Source organism: Phocoena phocoena, chromosome 13, assembly GCF_963924675.1.
Source record: "Phocoena phocoena chromosome 13, mPhoPho1.1, whole genome shotgun sequence".
In the NCBI taxonomy this organism is placed as follows: domain Eukaryota; kingdom Metazoa; phylum Chordata; class Mammalia; order Artiodactyla; family Phocoenidae; genus Phocoena; species Phocoena phocoena.
In genome coordinates, this window is record NC_089231.1 from 89,642,570 (window position 1) to 89,669,204 (window position 26,635).

General features: G+C 54.9%; 1 protein-coding gene and 1 non-coding gene across 2 annotated transcripts in view; both read left to right on the forward strand.

The window, feature by feature from the left end:
- EP400 (E1A binding protein p400) overlaps positions 1 to 26,635 on the forward strand; it is a 92,394-nt gene that overhangs the window by 56,956 nt on the left and 8,803 nt on the right. The window contains exons 27-47 of the mRNA XM_065889407.1: positions 1,758 to 1,960; positions 2,048 to 2,217; positions 3,657 to 3,853; positions 5,531 to 5,642; positions 5,786 to 5,929; positions 8,956 to 9,096; positions 9,293 to 9,376; positions 9,668 to 9,799; positions 10,006 to 10,050; positions 10,157 to 10,310; positions 10,429 to 10,670; positions 10,783 to 10,956; positions 12,175 to 12,311; positions 12,446 to 12,502; positions 15,319 to 15,397; positions 15,517 to 15,774; positions 16,810 to 16,855; positions 16,936 to 17,045; positions 22,737 to 22,944; positions 23,054 to 23,214; positions 24,799 to 25,017. Of these exons, the coding sequence (XP_065745479.1) occupies positions 1,758 to 1,960; positions 2,048 to 2,217; positions 3,657 to 3,853; positions 5,531 to 5,642; positions 5,786 to 5,929; positions 8,956 to 9,096; positions 9,293 to 9,376; positions 9,668 to 9,799; positions 10,006 to 10,050; positions 10,157 to 10,310; positions 10,429 to 10,670; positions 10,783 to 10,956; positions 12,175 to 12,311; positions 12,446 to 12,502; positions 15,319 to 15,397; positions 15,517 to 15,774; positions 16,810 to 16,855; positions 16,936 to 17,045; positions 22,737 to 22,944; positions 23,054 to 23,214; positions 24,799 to 25,017 (3,073 nt within the window). The remainder of the gene's footprint in view (positions 1 to 1,757; positions 1,961 to 2,047; positions 2,218 to 3,656; positions 3,854 to 5,530; positions 5,643 to 5,785; positions 5,930 to 8,955; positions 9,097 to 9,292; positions 9,377 to 9,667; positions 9,800 to 10,005; positions 10,051 to 10,156; positions 10,311 to 10,428; positions 10,671 to 10,782; positions 10,957 to 12,174; positions 12,312 to 12,445; positions 12,503 to 15,318; positions 15,398 to 15,516; positions 15,775 to 16,809; positions 16,856 to 16,935; positions 17,046 to 22,736; positions 22,945 to 23,053; positions 23,215 to 24,798; positions 25,018 to 26,635) is intronic.
- On the forward strand, positions 3,240 to 3,367 carry LOC136133385 (small nucleolar RNA SNORA49). Its single transcript, XR_010656527.1, has one exon. It is a non-coding gene; the product is annotated as a small nucleolar RNA SNORA49 (small nucleolar RNA).

Genomic DNA, 26,635 nt, shown 5'->3' on the forward strand with positions numbered 1-26,635 from the left:
ATTACCAGATCACACGGCGAGAGAATGTTTGGTTTTGTTAGAAACCGCCACACTGCCTTCCAAAGTGGCCGCACCGTTCTGCACTCCCAGCAGCACTGACGAGAGTTCCTGTTGCTCCACAGCCTCGCCAGCAACTGCTGTTGTCAGTGGTCTGGATTTTGGCTGTTTTAATAGATGTGTAGTGGTATCTCATTGTTTTAATTTGCATTTCCCTGATGGTATGTACGTTGAGCATCTTTTCATATCCTTATTTGTCATCTGTATACCTTTGGTAACATGTCTCCTAAGGTCTTCGGCCCATTTTTAAAACAGGTTGTTTGTTTTTTTATTGTTGCATTTTAAGAGTTCTTTGTGTATTTTGGATAACAGTTCTTTTTTTTTTAATAATATTTATTTTGGCTGCGTTGGGTCTTCATTGCTGGGCGCGGGCTTTCTCTCTTTGCGGCGAGCAGGGGCTACTCTTTGTTGCGGCGCCCAGGCTTCTCGTTGCGGTGGCTTCTCTTGTTGCAGAGCATAGGCTCTAGGCGCGTGGGCTTCAGTAGTTGTGGCACACGGGCTCAGTAGTTGTGGCTCACAGGCTCTAGAGTGCAGACTCAGTAGTTGTGGCGCACGGGCTTAGTTGCTCTGCGGCACGTGGGATCTTCCCAGACCAGGGCTCAGACGTGTCCCCTGCATTGGCAGGCAGATTCTTAATCACTGCACCACCAGGGAAGCCTTCTAGCACTATTTGTTGACAAGACTGTCTTTGCTCCCTTGTGTTACCTTTGTTCCTTTGCCAAAAGTCAATTGACTGTAATTATGAGAGTCTGTTTCTGGGCTTTCTGTTGTGTTCCATTGATCTGTTTGCTTGTTCTTTTGCCGGTACCGTGCTGTTGATCACTGTAGCTTTCTGGTGGGTCTTGAAGTCAGGTAGTGCCAGTCCTCCAACTTTTTCTTATTCAGTATCGTGTTGGCTCTTCCGGGCAGTTGCTTCTCCACATAAACTTTAGATTCAGTCGGTTGGTAGCTACAGAATAGCTGGCTGGGATTGCATTGAACGTCTAGATCAAGTCTGGAAGAACTGACATCTCGTCAGTATTGGATCTTCCTGTCCATGAACATGGAATATTTCTCCATTTATTTAGTGCTTCTTTGATTTCATTGATCAGAGCTTCGGTCATAAGTGCTTTTGTAGTTTGCATGCAGTTGGTAGCAAGTCATCACGCAAGCCCGGCTTGTGCTGAGTCCCAGAATGAGGGCTTTTCTGGAGCAGGTGGTGTCCGCAGGTTGGGAGGTGGGTGTCAGGTTGGCTGTAATGGCTCATCTGGGTCGTCATGGTGCTGCTCTCTGCGGGGCCCCTCCTCCCACGTCTGGCTCCCTTTCTGGTGGCACGGTGGCTGTAGCAGCTTCAGGGCTCACATCCTCCCCCAGGCCGTCCAGGCGACAGAATTGCCTGCATTCCGGAATTCCCATCCGAAGACGGCAGGCTGCCTCTGCACCCATCCCTCTGCCCTGGGGGGTGCCCTGCGCTGTTCATTTTGATCTGGGTAGCCCTCACTGGCCGGGACTGGTCGGGATCCGCCCCCGTGGTTGCTGTGATAGTGTGGTCCAGCAGCCCGGTGACTGGAGCTAGGCGCTCTGGCTGCCCTGGTGACTCCCGACTGCCAGGTGGTTCTGCCCTCTTCCTTCTCAAGCCTTCGCTGCCTGAGACAGAGGGGCCGCTCGGCGGAGACACCCCAGGTGCGCCACCTGTGACACATGTGCTTTCTGCTTCTCAGGGTGGTGTGCGTGATCCCGCCGGTGGTGGCCGCGCCCCCGTGCTTGTGGGTGGCGAGGCCGCCCTCCCGCTATAGCCACAAGATGAGGCTCTTCAGACACTACCTGCGTGAGCACACGGCGCCCTTCGCCCAGCAGCTGCAGCGGGTGACGGCCCTGCGCTCCCTGCGGTTTCCCGAGCTGAGACTGGTCCAGTTTGACTCAGGTACGGGACACCCTGTCTGTACTGCTGCCCGTGTCGGATGCACTTGCTCTGGAGTATGAGACGCTGTTGATGTTCCTCATTTCCCAGGAAAGCTGGAAGCGTTGGCTATCTTACTTCAGAAGTTGAAATCTGAAGGACGTCGAGTGCTGATTTTATCGCAGATGGTTCTCATGTTAGACATTTTAGAAATGTTCTTGAACTTCCATTATCTCACCTATATAAGAATTGACGAAAACGCCAACAGTGAACAACGGCAGGTAGGAAAGAAATCATTTCTTTTGTTACCATTTATGACTCGTTTGGGTTAACTTTGATCGCCAGTTTCTAACCTAGTTTCTCAGAGCGGTGCAGACTCAGTGTTGTCGCGCTTCTAAACAAGGGGAAGGGCTTCTTAGTGTCTGCGGACTTCAGCTCCGTCCTTTGATATTTTCTCGTAAGTCCTGCTATTTGGGAAATGCAGTCGGCTGGATGTCTCAGAATCAAAATCGGTGACCCGCGGTTCTTACGAGGAGGAGATGGGTGTCCTTCGGGAGGCAGCCACGTGAAAGCAGGGAAGTTCTGCAGACTGACCTGCAGGTTAAAATGACATGCCCGTTCTTTACCTGTCAGGTCAGCTAAGGGTAGCTTGATTCCGTCAGGCGCGGTGAGAGCAGCTTTCTCGTGCGCTGCTGGTGGGGTGCAGATTACCACAAGTTTCTAGAAGTGTGGGTTGGGAGCCTGAAAAAGGATATGCGCCTGACCTGCTAATTCTGCATCTAGGGCTCTCTCCTTTAGCAGCACTCAAAGGCGCATATGCACAGCTGTTGATGGTGGAAATGTTCGTGATAAGCCCCAGTTGGGAACGAAGTCCCAGTCCAGGAGTAGGAGAATGGGTCAGTAGTGGTCTGCGTGCCACAGGGCTTGGCCCTGTCCCGAGTGTCCCACGGCGTGAACTAGGAAGCCATCTTCAACAGCGTTTCAGAACAGGTTTTAATATCAAGGCAAAGCATTCCCGAGTGCAGACGAGCTGCTGGCCTGTATATCACATTACCCGCTTCACGCCGTCCAGCACAGGCAGCCGTCCCCATGCTGAGAAGGCCTGGAAGGAGGTACACCACGGCCTTAGTGACAAGTTCTGTCCGGAGTGATGTAACAAATTATATAGAGAATTTCTTGAAGGAAGAGGGCAGGTCACACCTGCTAAGGTCTGTTTGGGCGCTGAAGTCGTTGCAGGAGAGAAGTCGTGGGAATGAGGCCATTTCAGCTGGCGGCCCTGCGGGAGTGGGCAGGCCGGCGGCTGCTCCCTCAGCCTTACTCCAGGGGCTTTTGCTGTAAAGCGCCTGGCATTGCCGGAGGGTACATGAACGAGCACGCATCCCTCCCCAGGGAGACTGCTGTCCTGTGGGGCCCACTCGTGGAGCTGACAGCACAGGTCGGTTGGGGTCGGACACTTCCCTTTCTGTACCTGCTGACTAGCGATGCTTAAACAGGGTAGAGGTGTCGGCAGCCAGGAAGCGGGAGATGCAGCACATGCCCGGAAGAGCCACAATAAAGTGCTATAAAGTCCGGTGTAATTGGAACACGGACCTCGCGTCAAAAGAAACACAAACCGAACAGTTTTGTTACGGAATAATTTCTAACTGATAAGTACCAGAACACGTCAGAGGTTGCCTGTTGTTTGGCAGGGATGCTAACTCGGGGTTTCATTTCGCCTCAGGACCTGATGAGGAGTTTCAACCGGGACCGGCGGGTCTTCTGTGCCCTCCTTTCCACACACAGCCGCGCCACGGGCGTGAGCCTGGTGGAGGCGGACGCGGTGGTGTTCTACGACCACGACCTCAACCCGGTGATGGACGCCAAGGCCCAGGAGTGGTGCGACCGGATCGGGCGGCGCAAGGATGTGCACATATACAGGTGAGGCAGGCGGCTGGGCCGGGGGCTGCAGCGTACTGCAGAAGCTTCTCCCACGTTCTGTTTACTTTCCTTCGGGCAGGCGCGTGTTCCTGCCGTCCTGTGTGTTCTTTCTTTACACTCAGCGTCTGCCTCGGACGTAACTGAGTTTGTTTGCAGCGGTGACTGGGTCGTGCTGCTGAGACATAACTGCTGTCCTTCCGACGTGTACTTGTATTTCTCCTGGAGTCCCTGACCCTTAAGAGGGTGCTTCATGTTCTAGATTGTTTCAAGTATTTTCGGATATAAATTATCATAACTTAACAGTTAGCAATTTGTAAATTCCCTATTGAAAGCATTTAAATCTTATAAGCGGCCAACCACACGCAGTTGAGGAAAGCAGAGAAGGCTCTGCCATTGTTTCTGAGCTCTGGGAGTGTCGACTGGGAGAGCACAGCAGCACTCGGCCCCCACTGGCTGCCCGTCTGGTGCCCGAGTGTGCCAGGCACGCGCCGCCCCCCTTCCCCTGCGCTCCTGCCACCTCTGTGTGGGGTCGGCACCGAGGGTGTGGTCCCTGGCGGCCAGCCTGGGACGGGGACTCCATCCCACGTGCGTAAACCCTCGCCGTTTTCATCAAGACGTCGTCATCCATGCACTGTGTTTAAATAGCTTTAATTTTTTCCTGATTATAAATGTATTACTTGTTCATTGAAAAGAAAAAGAAAAATTAAAAAAGGAAAGCACATGGAGAGAATAAGTATCCTGCCCGGACAGCAGTTAGTAGCATTTTGGTGTATGTCTTTCCAGACATTTCCCTGAATTTTTTTAGATGGCTCATGCCAGCAGTCAGTCTTATTGCATAATCCTGTTTTCTTTTAACAGTATATTATGAGTGTATTTCTGTGTTAATAAATATAAATTTGATACATTGTTTATATAAATGGATAATGTTTCATTGTGTAATCCCTTCCTTATCATTGGCCCTTTAGCAGTTACTAGCTAGAAACGGGGGAAAACGTTTTATTCTCAGGAGACACAATCTGTAAACTCTCAGGAATGACCTTAGCAGTAAAGCTGCTGGATGTGTAGGAAGTAGAGTGTAAAATCGTGGAAGGGCATAAGCTGAGAGATGTCACCAGCGGGAGGATGTGCTCAGTTCTTAGACGGGAAGACCTGGTTTGTAAAATTGTGAAGTTTCCCCAAAGCGATAGTAAAAGTTTAACATCATTTTTTAGTGAAAGCGCTGATCATGGATGTGGGAATGGTTAATGCAGCTTTCCGGGGGCACAAAGCAGGAGCCAGGGGACGCGCATCCTTGGGCTGCAGCCACTGGACACGGGTTCATTTGGGGGCGCAGTGCAGAGAGGTGCACAGTGATGCGGGGGCACCCACCCGCCACCATCAGCACTGAAGGAGACGGGGCTCGAGGGTTCGGAGGCCCCCGGGGGCCTTTCCAGGTAGAGGCCGGTGGGGTACATGGATGGCCAGCATGGGTGGCATGCGGGCCGCCCTCCTGCCGTGCGGGAGGCGGGACAGGCATGGTCACCTCTGGGCACCACACGAAGGAAGGAAGCAGCGCAGAGTGGGGCTGACAAGCCATGCCACGCAGGTGCTGTTCTGCCGGGTGGTCCAGGCACCGTGGCACTCGTGCCGTCCTCGGCTCCCGGGAACTTAGCTGTCGCGTGTGTATTTGGTTTGTAGGCTCGTGAGTGGCAATTCCATTGAAGAGAAATTGTTGAAAAATGGAACCAAAGATTTGATCCGAGAAGTGGCTGCTCAGGGAAACGACTACTCCATGGCGTTCCTTACGCAGGTACCTTGGTCCACGAGGAGGCCGGGGGGCGGGGTTGCCACGCAGTGACGGGAACCGAGTGGGCTTAACGGCTGAGGGGGTGGCTGCTGGCGGTTTTCCACGCGCAGAGGTCTCGAGCTCAGTGCTACTCATTTCTGTGTCAGCGGACCATCCAGGAGCTGTTTGAGGTTTATCCACCCATGGATGACACTGGCTTCCCAGTGAAAGCCGAGGAGTTTGTCGTCCTTTCTCAGGAACCTTCTGTCACAGAAACCATCGCACCCAAAATTGCCAGGCCTTTCATAGAGGTGAGGGTGGCCGGCGCCGGCCTGGCAGCGTCGGGTCTGGGGCGTCGGGTCTGCCCTCTGCTCCTGCGGTACTGCTGCTGCCCCCCCCGGGCTCCAGTCGCTCGCGCCTGACCTGTCAGCCCCTCCCTCCCTGCTTTTGGTTTGGGCGATTTTAGTTGTAAAAATAGGTGAAGGACGCGCGAGAGAGCGGTGTGGGCCTCGCTGCCTACCCTGCCACCGTCGCCATTTGCACCCACGCTTCTCGGGCCACCCCTCGCCGTCCTGTGTGACTTTGTGCCCCGACCCCTCCACCCTGCTGTGTCAGCACCTCTGTCACAGCGTTGCTGGGGAGGATGCCGCGCTCTGCAGGGAGCCCCGGCGTGCGTGTGAGATACACGTCCCACTCTGAGGACAGAACCAAAAGGAATGGCAGCTGTCGTACTCAGCCTCCCTGTGTTGGTCACCCGCTGAGATGACAATGCCTTGGATTCTGACTGAAATCTTGCCTTCTGCGTTTCCGGCCTGGGCACTTGAGGTCGCAGACTGCGTGCTTGGCTCGCGCGCTGCTGCTTTGGGGCAGTGCTGCTGTGCGGACCCGGCCCACGCTTGCCTGTCAGGCCCCTCGCTTCCCTCCCTGAGACCCTGCTCCCGTCCTGCCTCCTGGGGGCCTTTGACTGCGGGACACCTCCTCTCCTGTTTTTGAAACTTGACTGTCCAGTGATTGAGAAGTAATAAATGCATGTGGTAAAAAACCTTCAAGAATTTATGATGAAAAGTAAGTGTCCTGCACCAGGCCCTCACTTCCCTCTCAGAGACCACCACTGTCAGCTGTCTTTCACATTTTCCTCCAGGAGTTGTCTGTGTATAATGTCACTTGCGCAGAAGTGCCTTACAGCTGTTTCGGTATCAGGAGGGACAGATAGATGTACCGTTTTCTTTTAAAAATTGGTGATACGTGCATCAGGTTTTTAAAAAAACCTCAAACAGCATGACCTAAACCTCATAACAGAAATGATTGTAGAAACCTCATAACAGAAATGATAGTAGGGGAACAGTAGGTTACCTGTCCTGGAGGTGACCACTCAACCATTGTTAAAAGTCTTATGGGGTGTCCCTGGTGGCACAGCGTCCAAGAACTCGCCTGCCAGTGTGGGGGACTCGGGTTCCAGCCCTGGTCCGGGAGGATCCCACGTGCTATGGAGCGGCTGAGCCTGCGTGCCTCAACTACTGAGCCCACGTGCCGCAACTGCTGAGCCCACGTGCCACTACTGAAGCCTGTGAGCCACAACTGCTGAGCCCGCGTGCCGCAACTACTGAAGCCCACGCGCCTAGAGCCCGTGCTCCGCAACAAGAGGAGCCACTGCAGTGAGAAGCCTGCGCACCACAATGAAGAGTAGCCCTCGCTCGCTGCAACTAGAGAAAGCCCGTGCGCAGCAACGAAGACCAAAAACACAGCCAAAAATAAATAAATAATAAATAAAATTTAGAAGTATATATCTTCCGTGGATCGTGGAAGAAACATGTGAGGCCTGAAGGCATGTGTTTGAGGAATGTGAGTGTGCTACATGCCCTTGCTGTTGTGTCTCAGTGCAGCTCTGGGGTGTTGGCACAGTGCGGTGTTTCAGCATACAGCTTCTGTGAAACGTTCTGGCTGAACATCTTACTGTGCGTTGGGCACTGTTGTAGGCAGAAGGGGTATGGCGTTGAGAGAAAGAACTCTCGTCCTCCACAAAGCTTCTATTCTAGTGACAGGAGAGATGACACACCATCACCCTGCGGAGATGCTGTGCCGTGCGGTGTCCAGGAGGAGTGTTAGGGGTGGAGGGGCAGCACCTCCAGGTCCGGACAGTAGGGGCCAGGTATGGCTGGGGGACGAGGGCGATGGAGACGGGCTGCCCGCGGACATGTGGGTTGGGACCATCGCCCGGCTGTATGCTGGCCCTGGACTGGGGGCCGGTTCAGGGGTGCAGGCGTGGGGGACAGTGTGGGCGCACCCCTGGCCGAAGTGCAGTTGGCTCCTGGCTGGTGAGCTTTGCGTTCATTGGCAGCGTTGATGCTTTTTGATGAAGTGCTCGTTCGTGTCTTTTTCCTATTTTTTTTTTAACTGGATTCTTTTCTTTCTTAATGGCTTGTTGGCTTTTTTTCTGTATTCTGGATGTGAGGCTTTTGTGGGATACATGTAAAATGTCTTCTCCCAACCTGTGGTTTGCCTTCTTTAATGCTGTCTTTCAGCAAGCAGCAATTCTTGGTCCTAATGCCACCCAGCAGACCATCTTTATCACATGGTTGGTGCTTTTGCATTCTAAGAGAGGTTCTTCTTTATTTTCTTCTCCGTGTTTCAGTGTTTTGTTCTTCATACTTAGACGTACGGTCTGTCTGGAAATACTTTCTAGGTATCGTGTGAGGAAGGGTTACATTTTAAACTTTGCAGATGTTGCCCAATTGCCCTGGAAAGAGGTACCAGTCTTAACTGACATCCTCTCAGCTGCATGGTCCCCCCAGCCCCGGCCCCGATGTGAGCGTGTGTGTCTGCATTTGCCAGCCTGGCTGCCGGGTGTCGGGAGAGGTACATGCCGCATCTGCTAGTCTAATGGGCGCTTCTTGAACTGTGGCGACACTGGCCCTTGCGTGTCTGTCGCCGTCTGCGGCACGTTTGCTGGGGGCTTGGTTTCTGTCTTCACCACAGACCACGGCCTGTATCTCGTGCACGACGAAGAATTGTTCTCATGGTCAGGACCGGGGCAGGGTGGTGGGTGGCGGGTGTGAGATGCAACCAGACGCCCCATCCTGCTCGGTTCTCTGAGTCTGGGGGCCGGGCTGTGCGTGTCAAACTGTGTGCCTGTGGCTCTTCTCGAGGGTGTGCCCATTTTCCCTGTGCCTGCGGCGCCGCCGTCTCAGGCGTGCGAGGGGGGCCGAGGAGAGCAGGCATCACCGTGGGAGGCTCGGTGTACAGTGTGGGCACGTAGTCAGCTGTGAGGGCTGTACCCCTCAATTGAAGTGTTGAAAGCGCATCCGAGTCACGTCCACTAAGGGCGCACTTCCTGCAGGCCCTCAAGAGCATCGAGTGTCTGGAGGAGGACGCACACGAGCCGGCAGAGGAGTTGGCGCCCGGGTCTCGGCGCCCCGACGGTTCCCGGTGGGGCGAGGAGCCCTCGCCACTGGAGGAGTTAGCGGACTTCATGGGACAGGTTTGGCATTTTCTACTTCATTTGCTTCTCTGCACCTAAATACTTTAAACATGTGACCCTTCTGGGAGATATTTCTTGTTCATCTTGACCAAGAACAGTCGCTGTTTTGATTCAAGTGTTGGTGGGGGCTTATAAGAGGAACTAAATCCTTGTGAACTTGCTGTTAACCGTATTCAAAAAATACATCTTGAAACAGCTCACACCAATTGAAAAGTATGCTTTGAATTACCTGGAATTATTCCATACTTCCACTGATCAAGACAAGGAGAGAAATAGCGAGGTAAGAGAAGGAGCTTCTGACCATCTTAACACGTGAGAATCTCAAGTTCTTCAGGGTTAAACTGGGTTGGAACTAAGTGTGCGACTTGCCTAGAATTAAAGGAATAAAACCCAGACCCACCTGTGTACAAACTGATTGGAAGGGAGAAGCCTCAGGAGCCTGCAGGTGCAGTTTTCCTCGGTCACGTATTGGGAACAAAGAGAAGGGCCCGGGCTGGGAGCACAGGGGCGGGGCAGGGCTGGGGGGCGTAGGGGGCGTGGGCGGCCATGGGAACGACCGCTGTCTCTGCAGGGCGCTGTGCTGGCCGCCGTGGGCGAGTGGGAGGCCCGGCACGCGCGGGCACTGCGGGAGCGCGAGGCCCGGGCACGGCGCGAGCCCGAGCAGCAGCTGCTCACCTACACCCGGGAGGACGCCTGCCGTGCGGTACGTGTGCCCGAGGGCTCCCCTTACCCGCGCGGGCGTTCCCCGCCGCGCTACCCGCCGGCCGGGGCGCAGACGCATCGCGGGGCTTCTCGACAGCCACGCTGCGAGCTTATTTCCAAGACTTGACCGGCGTGAAGGTAGATGCTTGGTGGCTGCAGCTTGAAGCCAGGGCTGGGTGGACCTGAAAAGCTCCCCTTCTCCTGTAGGAGTTCGTGTATGAGGGCGCCGACGGGCAGACGGAGGTCATGCCGGTGAGTGCCCGCCTCCCCGTGTCCCTGGGCTCGCCTCCCGCCTCCCGCCCTGTCGGGCGGCTGCTCCTGGGGCCACACGGCTCAGGGCTCTCCCTTCTGCACGCAGCTTTGGACGCCGCCCACGCCCCCCCAGGACGACAACGACATCTACATCGATTCGGTCATGTGTCTCATGTACGAAAGCACTCCCATCCCAGAGTCCAAGCTGCCGCCCGTGTACGTGAGGAAGGAGCGCCGGAGACACAAGACGGACCCGTCAGGTGGGTTCCTGTGGCGGGAGAGGGTTCGGCGCTCCCGGTGGCCTCGGTAATCCTCCTCCGCGGCCCTGCTGCCCCCCTTCCCTGCCGACCTGCTGGCTGAAGCAGCCTCTCCTTGCAGCCGCAGGCAGGAAGAAGAAGCAGCGTCACGGGGAGGCCGTGGTGCCCCCGCGGTCACTGTTCGACCGCGCGACGCCCGGCATGTTGAAGATCCGCCGAGAGGGGAAGGAGCAGAAGAAGAACATCCTGTTGAAGCAGCAGACACAGTTCGCCAAGCCTCTGCCCACTTTTGCCAAACCAGCCGCCGAGTCTGGTCCCGACAACCCGGAGTGGCTCATCAGCGAGGACTGGGCGCTGCTGCAGGTGAGTCCTGGGCCTCGGCCTGGGCCGGCTGCGTCCTCAGGGCCCTTGGGAGGGCGGGGAAGCCGCTGACGCGCAGCACCTTGACCCGCGGCGCCTGACCTTGGTCCTCCAGGCCGTGAAGCAGCTGCTCGAGCTGCCGCTCAACCTCACAGTCGTGTCCCCGGCCCACACGCCCAACTGGGACCTCGTCAGCGACGTCGTCAACTCCTGCAGCCGCATCTACCGCTCCTCCAAGCAGTGCCGGAACCGCTACGAGAACGTGCTCATCCCGAGGGAGGAGGGGAAGGTGAGGCCCCCCTTCCTGCGGGGCATGCGGCTCGGTGAGGGGGAGGGAGGGGCGCGGGGTGCTGGGCGCGGCCCTGAGCTGGGGCAGACACAGTCCCAGTCCCCGTTCCCGCCGGCCGGAGTCCCTGCGCCGAGATCTTGCCCGACAGAGAGCATCCGTGCTGCTGCGTCATCTGGAAGATTCTGTGTGCTGTCTGTCTGTGGCCCGGCGCCGTCCTAGCGCTTCGTCCCCCCTCCCGGGTTGGGTGTGTAGACGGGCACGGCTCTGTGCTGTTAGCTTCATCGAAGGAGGGCCTGTCGGTGCCTCCCCCTTCGTGTATCACTGTGCTTTCCCGGGGCCTTGGCCACTGCAGCGGTTTGACAGGCGCTAGACACTCTGGTCCCAGCCGCGGGCATCAGAGACTCCGAGTGCAGAACAGCCGAGTACATGGTGTCTGTCATCAGGAGGCCACCTGCGGGGCAGCCAGGCCCCTCGAGTCCGTGTGGCTGCTGAGGAGGTCTCCAGGGCGTTGCCTTTCCTCGTCTCCCTTGAGCTGCATTTGTCTCTTTCCATTCCTCCGTCTGCTCTGTCCCCGCCTCGCTGCCTCTCAGCTCCTCGCCTGTCCTCAGGAGGGTGTCTGTGGCCTCCATGCAGAAAGCCTCGGCACACGGCGTCGGGCTGGTGTGTACCTGTGGCCGGCGCCCAGTCATAGAGTGGGAGCGATGACCGCGTCTCCCGCCTGGGACGGGCCAGGGCATGCGTGGCAGCGGCAGACATCCTGGGCTTTGATGAAGTTTGCTCCTGGGTTTCTAATCCATGGAAATTACTTATTTTGTTTCTATAAGCACGCTTTAACGAATCTTGGTTTTCATTTTTCTAAAAACAGTTGTCTCCAAACTGGGGGACAGCCGCCACTTGGTGCCCCAGGGCCGACCAGGGTGAAGGCGCGCTGGCTGCGGGCCGCTGGCTGTGTCAACCCGGCCACTCGGCCTCACTGCTGTCTGCCGAGCTGGAGGCGGGACGGGCGGGAAGGCGTAGCCCAGGCTGGGAGTGTGTTTGCGGTCGGTGGACGACGGCCACTATGTCGTTGCTGTTCCATCTGTGTTGAGTCTCAGAGAGAAGGGTGGGAAGAAGGGACTCATTGTTTAAGCCGGGGATTTCACGGTAGACCTCCCAGTCGGGGACCCTGTTCGCAGGGTCAGCATCTGACCCTGCTGTGCCACCCCCATCCTGTTTCAGAGTAAGAACAACCGTCCTCTGCGCACAGGCCAGATGTACGCTCAGGACGAGAACGCCACGCACACCCAGCTGTACACGAGCCACTTTGACCTGATGAAGATGACTGCGGGCAAGAGGAGCCCCCCCATCAAGCCTCTGTACGCGGCCCGCGCCCCTGCGCCGGCTCCGTGGGGTCGGGGGCTTGGTTTCCTCTGTGTGTCCTTGGCCTTCCCTTCCTTCTTCAGTGCATTGTCCTCTCTTCAGTAATCCTCTCTCTCTCTGTGTGTTACAGGCTTGGCATGAATCCCTTTCAGAAAAACCCCAAGCACGCTTCCGTGTTGGCAGAAAGGTATTTCTGTATGTGTGACACAGTTTTCATCATTTGAAATGATTTCATTTTAATGTTTTCTTAAACCCTACAAGTTCAGTGAATTATGCGAATAGCGTGTCCAGCCATCAGCTGGGGGTGGTGTCGAGGCGAGGCGGGCCGGGCACACCCGTGTCCCCATTCACGGGACGGGGTGTCCTGCCTGCAGTCTGACAGTGTCACAGCGGCTGTGCCACCTCTCAGCTGGCATACGTCTGCTTGGCCCCGCCCTAGAAATGTACCCAGTTGACCGGGGTTGGGGGTGGGGGTGAGTGTTCTTTTTATTTATTTATTTATTTATTTTATTTATTTTATTTATTTATAGCTCCGTTGGGTGTTTGTTGCTGCATGTGGGCTTTCTATAGCTGCGGTGCGTGGGCTTCTCGTTGTGGTGGTTTCTCTTGTGGAGCACAGGCTCTAGGCGCGTGGGCTTCTGTAGTTGCAGCATGCAGGCCCAGTAGTTGTGGCTCGCGGGCTCTAGAGCACAGGTTCAGCAGTTATGGCGCACGGGCTTAGTTGCTCCACGGCATGTGGGATCTTCCCGGACCAGGGCTCAAACCCATGTCCCCTGCGTTGGCAGGCGGGTTCTCAACCACTGTGCCACCAGGGAAGACCTGGGGTGAGTGTTCTTGCCTTGAAATTTTGCAAAGGAAGAAAAATGACTGGGTAGATGGGTAGAGAGATGGGTAGGTGTGAGAGAGCGGACAGAGGGAAAGAGAACTGTACGGTTTGAGTTGCTCGGCATATGGGTGTTTGCTATAAAATCCCTGCAACTTCCTGCATGTTTGCCTTTTTCTAATAAAATATCGGGGAAAAAACACATGTTCAGATGGAGCCTCGTTGCTCCTCTGGCTCAAGCCTTCCTCGTCACCAGGTAGGTTTTGCAGATACCGCCTGACACGGGCCTGTGCCTGCTGAGGGCCCCCCGGCCGCACCAAGGACCAAGGCCTGTGCTGCCCTCCCGCTCCGTGCACCCCGGCCTCCACGGCCTGCTCCTCCGCCTGGCAGCTGGCTCGGCCTTGCGGGTCGCTCCATCTGGGACCGTCTGTCTGGACCCGTCGGCCCCCCGCCAGGCCCTCCCTCACACATCACCTTCTCCTCGTTGGTACTCGTGCCCCAGCCCCTCTCTGTGTTTCTTCCTGGAGCAGATCATCTTTGCATTTTTACTTGACTCCTTCAGCATCTTGCATGAGCTCCGTGGACGTAGGGGTTCTAGAGGCTAGAGGCGCAGAGCACATGTTCCGTATGTGTGTATGGATCGAATTGATGATGATTTCATTAATTGGTTTTCCTAACAAGAAAAACAGGCCGGGCCGGGGTTCAGCAGTGAACGAGGCGGGCCCAGTCCTGCCCTCCTGTTTCTCTCGCACAAGACACAGACTCTGAGTAATCCTTACGGAGGGCGAGGATTCATCCTGAAGGGGAACAGAACCTAGCCTGGCTGAGCTGGGGAGAACGGGGCGGGTGCGAGAAGGGACACTTGTTCCTCCGAGTGAGGGCCGGCGGGTGGGAAGGCACGGAGGGCAGGGTGGGCGAATAGAAGGCTGGCCTGCAGGATGCGAGGGAGGAGGTCTGGGGATGGTGCCACCACGGCGGGGAGCAGGGCAGCGCAGGGGTGGCCCGCAGTTTGGGCGGAAGCAGGGGTGGTGTGAGGCCGATCAGAGTGAGCTGGAGAGAGGCTGCAAGGTGAATGCAGGCCTGGAGGGCATCTCAGTGGCTCAGTTTTGTTTTTGTGTGTCTGACGCCAGTGGGAGAGGTTGGCAGACAGGATGAGGGTGGAGCCGGGCTGGCCTTGGCCACATGCAGGCCAGGTGTGCCGAGGGGTTGTCTCTAGGTAGTGGCCAGGGTCAGGGTCTGTAAGCAGTGGGAGGCCAGGCCGTGTGTCCTGGGAGGGAGCTGGATGTGGAGCAGGGACCGCTGCGGCGGCTGGACCGTCGCCATGCCCAGCGGTTGAATTCCCGCCGGTGGTGGAGGCCTGGGGCAGACGGAGTGGGGAGTGCGCTGAGGCTGTGGCTTTACCACCAGGCGTGATGGAGAGACACGGGGTGAGGGGGGCCAGCATGCGAATATGGGGGCGGCAGGGTGGGTTGCAGGAGTTCCTCGAGGGGTTGGGGGACTGAGTGGACTGACGTGGGCAAGGTCAGAGAATGGGAGAGGACGCACTGCGTGAGCTAGGGCACATGACGCGGGAGGGCTGGTGTCCAGAGGGGCCAGACAGGCGCAGTAGCGGCACCTGCGCCGCCCCGAAATGCAGAGGCGGCACACGAGGGCAGAGCCAGCCTCCCCGCGGCAGGACTCAAGGCTGGTGGGTGACCGTCAGCCCAGGAGCCCCTGGAAGCAAGGGTTCTGTGAGAGGCTGCGGAGGGCTGTGGGCCGCTCACGGCACCGGGCGGGTGGCCGGCTGCTCTCCGTGGGGCGAGGGCTGGCGCTCAGTGCAGGTGGGGGCAGGCCTGGCTGTGGGGGCTGGGGCGGTTGGTTTGCAGTGAGGAGCACGGCGCCAAGGGGCTTTCTTGCCCCACGTGTTCGGGGACGCATGGTATCCAGGCGCCGTGCCAAGTGCCGCTGCTGCAGGGGACCGGGCCCAGGCCCGCCTCTGGCAGGTGGTCCTTGTTGCGAGGGAGTGGGAGCCGCCGTGGTCTGGGGCAGACTGGCAGCCTCTCCTCTCCAGGGCCGAGCCGCTCGGGCCCCGGCCTTGGCGTCCCGGCACTCGGCGTCATCAGAAATGAGGACTTTGGATTTCTAGCGCGTTTGTCTACTTAGAACTTGCAGTTTATTTCTCGTTTTTCCCTTGTCTTTAGTGGAATCAACTACGACAAACCCCTGCCTCCTATTCAGGTCGCATCCCTCCGGGCGGAGCGCATCGCCAAGGAAAAAAAGGTGTGTGTGGTACAGCGGGCGGCGGGAGGGCCGCGAGGGGGACCAGGGGCCGGGGGCCAGGGGTCCCCCCCCCACCGGGCCAGCTCCTCCACACGGCTCCATTCCCTCCTGCCCCGTAGGCGCTGGCCGACCAGCAGAAGGCGCAGCAGCCGCCCGTGGCACAGCCGCCGCCACCACCGCCGCCGCCGCAGCCGCAGCCACCGCCACCGCAGCAACCGCCCCCACCGCTGCCCCAGCCCCCGTCGGCCAGCAGCCAGCAGCCTGCGGGGCCGCCCGCCGTCCAGCCCCAGGCCCAGGCGCAGCCCCCGGCGCAGCCCACGCCACCGCCGCCGAAGGCGCCCCCTGCGATCACGACGGTGGGCAGCGCTGCAGTGCTGGTGAGAAGGCACACAGAGCGGTCAGCTCCAGCGCGCCCCTGTCCAGGGTCCTGTGGCTTCCAGCCCGCGGACCTTCCTCCCAGAGGAAGTGGGAGGCCAGCCCAGTCTCCTCCAGTCTCCCCCTCAAGGAAGCGCATGCCTCACCCCGTCTCTCCGGTGCTGGGTCAGCTCCGCCCTCTGGGCTGGGTTCACTGGGCAGCGATGTGGGAGACGAGGCCGTCCTTGTAGGTGGAGGTGAGCGGGAGGTGTGGAATTAGGGTTTTGTGAAGCGTGAAGAGGTCGTCCTCTCTTGTCCCTACAGACTCGAAGAGCAGGTACTGTTAGTGCAGACTTCCCTCTCCCCACCCTGCCCCACTTTCCCCCAGAGCTGTGCACGCGCGTGTGCATCCTCAGTGCCCGTGAGAGGAAGGTGGTGAAGTGCATAAAAAAAGAAAGGCAACGTGTCGATCCTACGCACCCTGCGCTGTCGCCGCCGTGCCCTGCCGCGTTCCCTCTGTGTGTGCCTGGCGACACGTTAGAGTCCCACGTGGGGAAGCACTGCTGCCTGGCGCGGGACGGTCTTGTACGGGGTCATTTCCACCCCATGTTCTTTGTTACATTTGCCGCAGTGGCGTTCGATGTGCACTTGGCAGCTCCGTCCTTCGTTGTTCAGAAAACTAAGCACCTGCCTGGTGTGAGGGCTGCTCCCTGCCCAGGAGAACAGTGGTGGGTGGTCAGGAAGAGATCTTCTGCAGGGCTGACCCCTGGGCTGTGGCCAAGTGACAGTAGTCAGTCAGAAAAGAATGGAAAACAGCACAGGGGCCCTGAACTTGGCAGACGTGGGGCTCAGAAGGGTCAGTGTGGCCGGAGCCTGGTGACCGAGGGACAGACTCAGCACTGTGGGAGGAGGTGGGGGGAGGGGGCTGAAGTCAGCCGTGCGGGCCAAGTAACTGTGACCAAGGGTTTGGATTTGATCCTGATGAGGGGGAAGGCTTTGGAGTGTTTACTCAGGGCGGAGCTTGACCTGAAATTCAAATGGTTTTCTTTTTTCAGCAGGCAGGAGCCATCAAGACATCGGTCACAGGGACAAGCATGCCCGCGGGTAAGAAGTCTCACGGGTGAGGTGCCGCGATTGGAGGTGAGTTCTTTCCTGCTCTCCTACCTCGTGTCCTCTCCCCGCAGGCACAGTGAGCGGAAATGTGATCGTGAACACCATCGCCGGCGTCCCCGCTGCCACCTTCCAGTCCATTAACAAGCGCCTCGCTTCCCCCGTGGCACCTGGAGCCTTGACTGTGAGTTGTCCCTGATCCTGGGTGCTTTTGGTGGCATGCATGACCCAGGACGCCGCAGTAGCTGTTGGCTTCTTTAAAAAAATGCCATTCCATTGGTACAGAAAGTCCTGATCTCGTTTGCATATCATAAAATACCGAGGACATTGAGAGGTGCAGAGGATGGTTTCCACTTGTGCTTTCTGGGAGAGAGTGTGTTGAAATCCCCCACCGTGGTTCCAGGAGGAGGGAGGGGGTGCAAGGGCACGTCTCCAACTCCACGGACAGGGTGCCCACATGCTGTAGCGGCAGGTTTGCCCGTGTGTGTGGACGTGGCGCCGTTGCACAACCGGGCATAAGGCGGGCCAGTGTGTTTATGGATGTCTAGGCCCGTGCGTGGGAAGCAGGAAAGGGCCAGATGTGGACAGAGGGAGAGACGCAGAGCCACAAGACCTCTGAGCATGTAACCAGGAGACAGGGCGCTCACCTGGACACACCTGCCGTCTGTGGTGTCACCGTAGAAAACAAAAATAAATGACGGGAATAAAGGAGTTTCCGTTTACATCCTGAGTTGCAGTTTAGTCACAGATCTAAAGACAACATGTGCCCTGAGTGAGAAGCTGCTTCAAAGTCAGCAGTGCTTTGGCAAACGGAGTGATGTCCCTGTTGGGTTCTGAGGAATGTGTTTCCTATGAAGGTGTTGTTGGTAGTGAACTAGACAGTGTGGTGTTGGGAAAAGGATGGACACATAGATCCATGGAGTAGGATAGAGAGTCCAGAAATAGACCCACATGTACATAGTTGATTAATTTTTACTAAGAGTGCCGGGCGGGACTCTTAGTGCAGGGAGGGACTTCCCTGGTGGTGCAGTGGTTAAGAATCCACCTGCCAATGCAGGGGACACTGGTTCAAGCCCTGGTTCGGAAAGATCCCACATGCCGCAGAGCAACTAAGCCCGTGCGCCACGACTACTGAGCCTGTGCTCTAGAGCCCGTGAGCCACAACTACTGAGCCCACGTGCCACAGCTACTGAGCCTGCGCCCCTAGAGCCCGTGCTCCCCAACAAGAGAAGCCACCGCAATGAGAAGCCTGCGCACCGCAACGAAGAGCAGCCCCCGCTCCCCGTGACCAGAGAAAGCCCACGCACAGCAATGAAGACCTAACGCAGCCACAAAAAAATAAAATTTTAAAAGAAAAAAAAAAGAGTGCCGAGGGATTTCAGTGGAGAAGGGGCAGTCTTTTCAACAAATGGTGCTGGAGGAACTGGGGAAACGTTCAAAGCCGAATGAACTTTGAACGGTTACTAATACTGTGTATGAAAAGTCACTCAAAGTGGATCATGGGCCCAAATGTAAAACCCAAGACTATAAAATTTCTAGAAAAACATAGAACATCTTTGCTCGGTTTTAGGCAAAGATTTCCTAGGATACCAAAAGCCTACAAATTATGAAAAAAAATAAATGAGGCTTCATCCAATCAAGAACGTCTGTTCTTTGGAAGATATTGTTAATAAAACGAAAAGCAAGGCATGGAAAATATTTGAAGAACATATCTGGTAAAAGACTGGTACTTGGATTATACAGAGATTTTTTCAATCAATAATAAGAAAACAAACAACTTTTAAAAGTGGACAAAAAAATTTTTTTTTAATGGACAAAAGATTTGAGCAGTTACTTCACCATGGAAGATACATATGGAGATATATATATACACACACACACACACACACACACCATATGGATAGCAAATAAATAGGAAAAGATGTTCAACATTGTTAGTCATTAGGGAGATGTAAATTAAAGCTACAGTGATCTGCTACTGCTACACGTCTCTGAGAATGGCTTTAAGAGAAGAAAAACCTGGCAGTATCAAATGCTGGCGAGGATGCAGAGCGACTGGAATCCTCATTGCTGATGGGAATGCAGAACCTTAGCAGTCAGTCTGGAAGGCAGTTTGTTTCTTACAAAATTAAACGTACACCTACTCTCCAGCCTATCAGTTCCACTCCTAGGTTTTCTCCCAAGAGAAATGAAAACACGTCTGCACAAAAAAACCTGTGCGTGAATGTGTTTAGTGGCTGTGTTCATAATTACGACATAAGGGAACAGCCCAAATGTCCTTGAGCAGGTGAGCAGAAGGGAAGATGGTGCACCCGGCCCATCTGGCACTGCCCAGCGGGGCAGGAGACCGCTGGCACGTGCGGCTGCACCGCAGATCTCAGTGGCATCGTGCTGGCTCGTAGGAGTTTTGAAAGCCTTCATGTGCGTGTGATTTCCATTTAAACCACATGGAAAAGGCAAGACTTTACGGACGGAAAACAGAATATGTTCTGTATCTATCTGGTGGCTACTCGGCCTCATACATTTATAAAAGTTCACAGAACTGTATTCCTGAAACAGGTGAATTTTACTGTATGTGAGTTACACCTCAATAAATCGGGTTTAAAAAATTAGAATACTCGAAGCAGTAGAGTGAATATGAAAACAGTGTTTCTAGAATGTGACTTTGGATTATTTCATTTATTTTTCTTTCTACTTTGTAATAAACCACTTTAGACTCAGCCAGTTCACTGGATACTATTAGTATCCAGTGAAGCTATTAGAAGCTATTAGTTAGGCCTGTGGCATTAGGATCATTTCCTCTGACCAGTGTCACTACTTCTGTGAGGGTGGCAAGCCCAAATCATTGCACTTGGTATTTTATTTTGAAAAGACCTGTTTCTGTAGTCATATTTTTAAAAGATAAAGCAATTTATCCACAGTGTATTTTTTGAACAGCTCTTACAGACAAGATACTCTCCCTGGTGATGTGGGGCTAGAAGTAGGACTCAAACACACGGCTTGCTTTCATGGGGTTCTTGCAATCAGTCCTGTGGCCGCACCTGAAAGAGGTACAGATAACAGGGAGGTTTTCTGGAGAAGGGAGCATTGGACTTCCACAGAATAGGAGGACGTCATCCACCAAAATGGCTCTTTGGAAGGCAGGGCGAGTCGTACAAGCAGAGGTTCAGTGGTGGGAAAGTGAGTGGTGTATACTGGGCATAGCAAGCGGTTCTGTTTGGACGGAGCGGCGCAAGCTGCATGAGCGCTCCCCACAGCCTCTCGCAGGTCCTTGAGCGGCCGCACGCGCTCGGTCTTGTGTGGCAGTGAGCCTAGGCTGTCATGGTGTTTGGATTCCAGGCTGAGGAACGTGGATTCCATTCACCAGGCGATGGGGAGCCCTTGAGAATCTTCGAGCAGAGGTGTGTTTTAGGGGAATTCATGTGATGTTTTACGTGTAGAATAGATTATTGCAGAAAGGTTTAGAGAGAAGCTATTTCAGTAGTGCGGGAAAGGACTTCTGTTTCTGGTGATAAGGTGAGTTAAGTTATTTATACCACTCTCCAAATGAAAAGAACTGAAATTATTGGATAAAATTTTTAAATATCCTCTTCAAAATTTCAGGGAGCTGACAAAAGAGTAAATACTTATTGGGCCAACATCTAAGGGAAGAGGCAACCCAGAGAGATACACAGGGTGCCCTTGTGTCCGCCTTGGAGTACACTTCACCTTCTCAGACAGGGGGAGCCCCCGTTCAAGCCCAAGGCTCGACTCACCCAGGTGGAGAGTCTAAAAGGAGGCATCGATGCCTTGAGACAGGCCCCCAAACGGCTAAGTCCTTAGGGCAGGGTGAACCGGAAGTAAAATCCCTCATGCTGAGCAGAGGTGGGGGCGGGGGCTCTTCCTGTGGAGCTCTAGCCCCAAGTCAGCTGTCAGTTTGCAGCTCACGTTGATGGCTCCCCAAAAGGGCTCCCAAAGCCCCTCAGATCATGTGACGTAGACCTGGATGAGCAGTGTTCCTGGGTAAGTGGCCAGAATCAAATGCAGATTCTCTGGAGGAATGTGCCTTCATCCTGGACTTCTTAGAATGTCCACGGTGATTTCCAGGTATAATGAGCCGCATATAATAGAAGATAACCAAACACACGGAAAGAAGGCACCATGAGTGAGAAGCAACAGAAGCAACAGACACTGGGCAGATCCTTTAAGACTTGAGATGGTGGGGTTAGCAGGCATAGATGATAAAACGGTTATACTTTCTATTTTAAAGAAATAAAAGAGAAGCTTGCGAATGTCTGTAAAAACCGGGGAACTATACTTAAAAGAATATAGAGAACTTGAAGAAATGAAAAGTATGGTTACCAGCATTGAAAAATAAATGTCTTATAATCGGGCTTAATATCACTTTCCACACAGCTAAAGAGAGAGTTAGTGAACTGGAAGATAAGTCAGAAGAAGTTATCCTGAATGCAGCACAGGGAGACAGCGGATGGAAGTACGGAAGAGAATTTAAAGCCACGGAAGATTGAGTGAGAGGATGTAATCAGAGGTTAATCAGAGTTCCAGGCAGAGAGAAAGTTGAGCAGAGATAGTACGTGAAGATGTAAGAGTTTCCCAGAACTGATTGATGACACTGATCCGTATACACCAAAGCTCAACTAATCCCGGTCAGGGATGATGAAAGGGACTCCACGCTTATATAATGCCAACGACAAGGAGGTCTTCAAAGCAGCCTGAAAAAGTCAGGTTGCCTTCAGAGGTACAGCTGCTTACTTCTCAGCAGTGGTAATGAAGCTAGGAACCAGCTCCTGGAATGGAATGACATCTTCATCGTAGTGGGAGAATATAACTGCCAGCCCTGAAAATACCTTGAAGAACAAACATTTCCAAACAAAGCCTAAGAGAATTCCCTATAGATCTCGCCTACATGAACTAATTGAGGTGCAAACGGACTTTGCGAACAGCAGTAACATACTGTAGGGTCAACAGAGGCAGACATGACACACACGATGCAATGACGTGAGCGGGGCTAAGGATGTTGAAACGTTCCAGAATCCCTTTATTGTTCAGGAAAAGTGTGAAATCATGGATTAGACTTTCGTAAGTTCTTGATACAATTTAGACAAGCCACCAAAAGAATAAGAATAGAATATAACTTCCAAACTTTGGGAGGGGAAAGTGGGATGAGAAGAAAGTAATGTGCAGGAAGGCAAGAAAGATGATTAAAAGAAATACGGAACAGGTGAGTTGAATAGAAAGCACAGAATAAGATACTGGATTTGGATTCAAATACGTAGGTAATGAAATGTAAGATTAGGGACAAACTAAACAGGAAAACGTAATGACCGTCTGCACCAAGGGGACCAGCAGGGGCCAGCATCACATTTCAGGGTGCTTTCAGAGGCGGACTCGGTGGAGCTGGGCCCGGTCCGCTGAGGGGCTGCGGCGGCCGTGGCACCAAGGGACGAGGACATTGCGAGGCCAAGTCGAGATGCCGCGCGGGTCCAGGGCTACAGCCTCCGCACCTGCCTGGGGATGGCCGTGAGGGGTTAGGGGCCTGTCTGTTTCCGGGGGATAAACACGGGCATCTAGATGGTTCCTGGGACCAAAAGGTCTTTGGAGTGAGGGCAGCGGGACGGGGACGGGCAGCGTTTCAGTCTGGGGGCGGCAGCGTCGTGATCTTCCCTTCTGCGAGCGACGCGTCCACGCTAGCCCTAGGCACAGGCTTTGAGTTCACGAGGGAAGCAGCCCCTTAGCAAGCTGTCAGAAGGCCAGGATCTGGAATGTGCTTCGTCTTCTAGGATGTAGCGTGTGGCGCCCTTTTCACCCGACGACTGTCAAGAGTCTTGAGTATTGCGGAGCAGCCTGACACTTTTCTTCTCTTCGCCTCTTGCAGACCTCGGGAGGCTCTGCTCCTGCCCAGGTGGTCCACACCCAGCCAAGAGCAGTTGGGTCCCCCGCCACGGCCACGTCCGACATGGTGTCCCTGGCACCGACTCAGGGTGTTCGAGCGGTCACCTCGGTGACGGCCTCGGCTGTGGTCACTACCAGCCTGACCCCGGTGCAGACCCCGACCCGGTCTTTGGTGACTCAAGTGTCCCAAGGTAAAGGCAGGGTTGGTTTCCTGTGTGGCCTGTCCCGCTCTTCAGGCCCCTCAGGGCTCAGGCTTGCACGCGTGTGCGGGGCCGCAGTCTCACCGGACGACCTCTTCAGCCACAGGGGTCCAGCTTCCGGGGAAAACCATCACGCCCGCGCACTTCCAGCTCCTGCGGCAGCAGCAGCAGCAGCAGCAGGCCTCGCAGGTGCAGGTCCCGCAGATCCAGGGCCAGGCCCAGGCGCCGGCGCAGATCAAGGCGGTGGGCAAGTTGACACCGGTGAGCGTCCTCTAGAAAACCGAACGCACACACTGTGTGATGATGCCTTGGTGTGTCATGTGATTCAGAGTGTGTTTTGCACAGTCTGCCATCGTCTTTATGTGGGAAGTGTGTTTGTGTTGTCTTTAGAAATCACTTTGCACACAGGGCCGCTTCCGTGATCACGCGACCAGCTTGTTCACAGCTTTCTGAGGCCTTAATCCCCGTTTCCGGATGGATCTTCCCGCTCACTTGCTTGTGCTCTGTGCTCAGGCTCTGTGCTCTTTTCCCAACCTGAGAAAATGTCAGTGAAGAGTATTCCTCGACAGCTTTAAGAGACGAGGTGGTGGAGCTTGGCTTCCTGAGGAGTAGCTCGTGTGCGGTGTCGTTTCTCTCATGTGGGTGCTGATGGCCCTGAATCTTGCCAGTCAGTGCACGACCTGTGCTGTTACATAAGTAAACACGTTCATTTTAAAAGGAAACGCTATATTCCTGCCACGAGTGGAAAAGCATTAGTACTCAACACAGAAAGTAACCAGAAAAACGTGTAATAAAAGCAAGATGGTACTTCAGAATTCCAGCTCGCTGTCGGGCCTGCCACAGTAAGTACCTGACCTCGGGCCTGCCCCTTGCGGGTGACAGAGGGGACTAGGGCACTGGAGGGCGGTGAGGACGTGCGAGCACCAGCTGAGACTTCTTCGTCCCGGAGGCACCCGAATGCGCGCCAGGGAAACAAGGCGTTCCGTCCTCCATCACACCAGCCACAGCTCAAGGGCGCAAGGCCACACATGGCTGTGCCCGCCACATTGGACAGCCCAGCTCCAGAACGTGTCCGTCACCGCCGAAGCTGGCGACCAGCAGACAGCGCTGAGTTAGGGTCCTCCCGCCCCACGGCCTTTCCTTCCCACCCCCCCCCCAACGCTCCTCGCGCTCTAAGGCGGCGGGGCCTTCAGTTGCCCCTGCTCCCCTCTTGCAGCTGCTCAGAGCCCCACGCACCGGCTCGCTTGCCTGGTCCTGTTACTCCCTTCCCTTCCCTCTCCTAAACCAGTGGCAAAGTCCTTTTCTTTTTCAGCACCTTGAACGAGATCGGAGGGTCGTGAATAACTCAATATAAATTTCCTTAAAACATTTTTATCCCCTAAAATATTTCCTGAGCTATCTTTATCTTGATATTTTGACTTCTTTTAAAGACATGGGTTTATTTACCAATTAAACTTTCATTTGGAGACAGTTGGAGTACAAAATTTAGAGCTCATGCTTATCTTACGGTACATTGTAAAACTTCAAGAGGGACTACAATTTTAAGACTTAACGAATTTTTGGTGGTACCGCAGATTTGAATCGCCTTGCTTGTAAGCGATAAGAGCCCAGGAATTTTGCTGTGCATTTGCTAATCTGTGAGAATCACTGTTGCTAGTTTTCATCAGTGGTAAAGGGAACGTTTAAAAAATGCTGGCAAGGCCTGGAGGATGGTTTGCATACTGCACGTCAGCAACTGTTTACTTCGACATTGAACGGGTAGTAGAACAGTAACTTAAAACCAAGATATATACGAAATGGAATACAGTTGACGTTGATGAAAAGATTACTTTATCTGGGTTTTAGGAGCACCTGATCAAAATGCAGAAGCAGAAACTGCAGCTGCCCCAGCAGGCGCCCCCAGCACAGGCCCCGCCGGGGCCCCCGCAGCCAACGGCACAAGTGCAGGTGCAGCCCCCGCAGCCCACGCAGCAGCAGAGCCCCCAGCTCACCACGGTCACGGCCCCGAGGCCCGGCGCCCTGCTCACGGGCACCACCGTGGCCAACCTCCAGGTGGCCCGGCTCGTAAGTTCCGGTCGATACGCTTGTTTTTCCAGAGCAGCGTCTTCTTACGTTTTAACTGAACCGTTGTTGCTCGCTCAGGCCCTTGCAGGTATTATGGCGGAGTGACAAGTAAAGGCACGGTCGTTCCCCCAGGAACTTAAGTTCTCCTCGGAGAGGGCGAAACAGCACGTGGGAGACATTTACACAGTCACGCTTTCCAGAATGTCGGTGTCGCAGAGCTTATGGTGGCCTGAGAGGCTGGGCGGGGGGTGGGGTGGCGAGCGAGCCCGACCACGGAGAGAGAGCAGGCTTTACGTGGGGGGGCGACGGGAGGGCGAGATGTGGCCCCTGGAAGGTGTCCCGGTGCTGCTGGGGCAGAGGCCAGGCACAAGGCCCGTGTGGTCAGAGCAGAGGGGAGGTGGAGGGGCGAGTGAGGCCCCAGAGCCAGACTCAGGGGTCGCGGTGCTCTGCAGGCCCAGAGAGGCATCGAAGGTTTCTGAAGGAGGGGACGATGGTGTGGTGAAGGGTGTGTCTGGGAATGCCAGCTACATTCGGCACATGTCGAGGGGGTGTCCCGGAGCCCAGATGCTGTCACATCAGGCAGACCAGTGCCCAGCGTGGGCGGATCCCTTTCTGGCACTGGCGACGGCTAGCATTAGGGATCCTGCTCTGGGTCAGGTGCTGCCGTAGGCGCTCCGCCTGTCACCTGATTGGTGCTGAGGCAGGAGTGGGTGTTATGATGCTAGCTCCATTTTGCAGGTGCAGAAACCAAGGCATACACCTTCAGGAACTTACCCAGATCTTACAGCTTGTCACCCACAACACAGCTGTGAACTGGGGCTTTGGGGGCCCAGGCTGTGCTTCCCGTGTGCTTCCCTCCACTTTTAAGTCTGTAAGAGAGGGGATAGAAGTGGATAAAAACTATGAAAGCAAGCTTGGTGTTTCCTGTGTTCACAAGAAAATGCCAGTTCAAACGAGCCGAGTGGTAATCGCGCACGACGGCCCGCCTCAGGCAGCCCAGGCCTCGGGCGGAGGGCTTGCCAGCAGGAGCCGGCTCCCCCGGAGGGGGTGGCAGTCAGTTGAGCTAGGAAACGTGCCCGTTACTTTACCCAGTGATCCTATTTCTGCTGTATCCTAAAGAAGTGATAGAACCAGTACGAGGTAATAAACGTACAGACTTGCACCAGGAGTATTAGGGGGACCTGAAGCTCCGTCCCTGAGGAGTTGACTACATAGACTGTACAGCGTGCACACAGTGGGATCGTGCACAGATCTGGAACAGGGTTGTTGCAGAAGGAGGCGAGTCAGCTTACAGATACCTAGAATTCACCCCATTTTACACACTTTCCCAGCAAGCCGCACAGATAAGGGCAAGGTCTGGTCGGCTGGGTATCATTTCCACATTCACATGTGGGCACCTTAGGGTTATGGCTGAGTTTTACTTCCTCGTATTTTCTTAGGTAGTCCGAGTTTTTGTATGTATAAAAACGGATCTATTTCCATTTTCCTTTTAAAAAACAGAACTTAAGGAAAAAAGTGCTTGGTAGGTAGCCGAGTGATAAGCAAATCGCAGGAGGCGGAGACCGAGGGTGGCCCTTGGTGGGAGGCCGAGGTCGTAATTTCGGGCTGATCTTCCGTG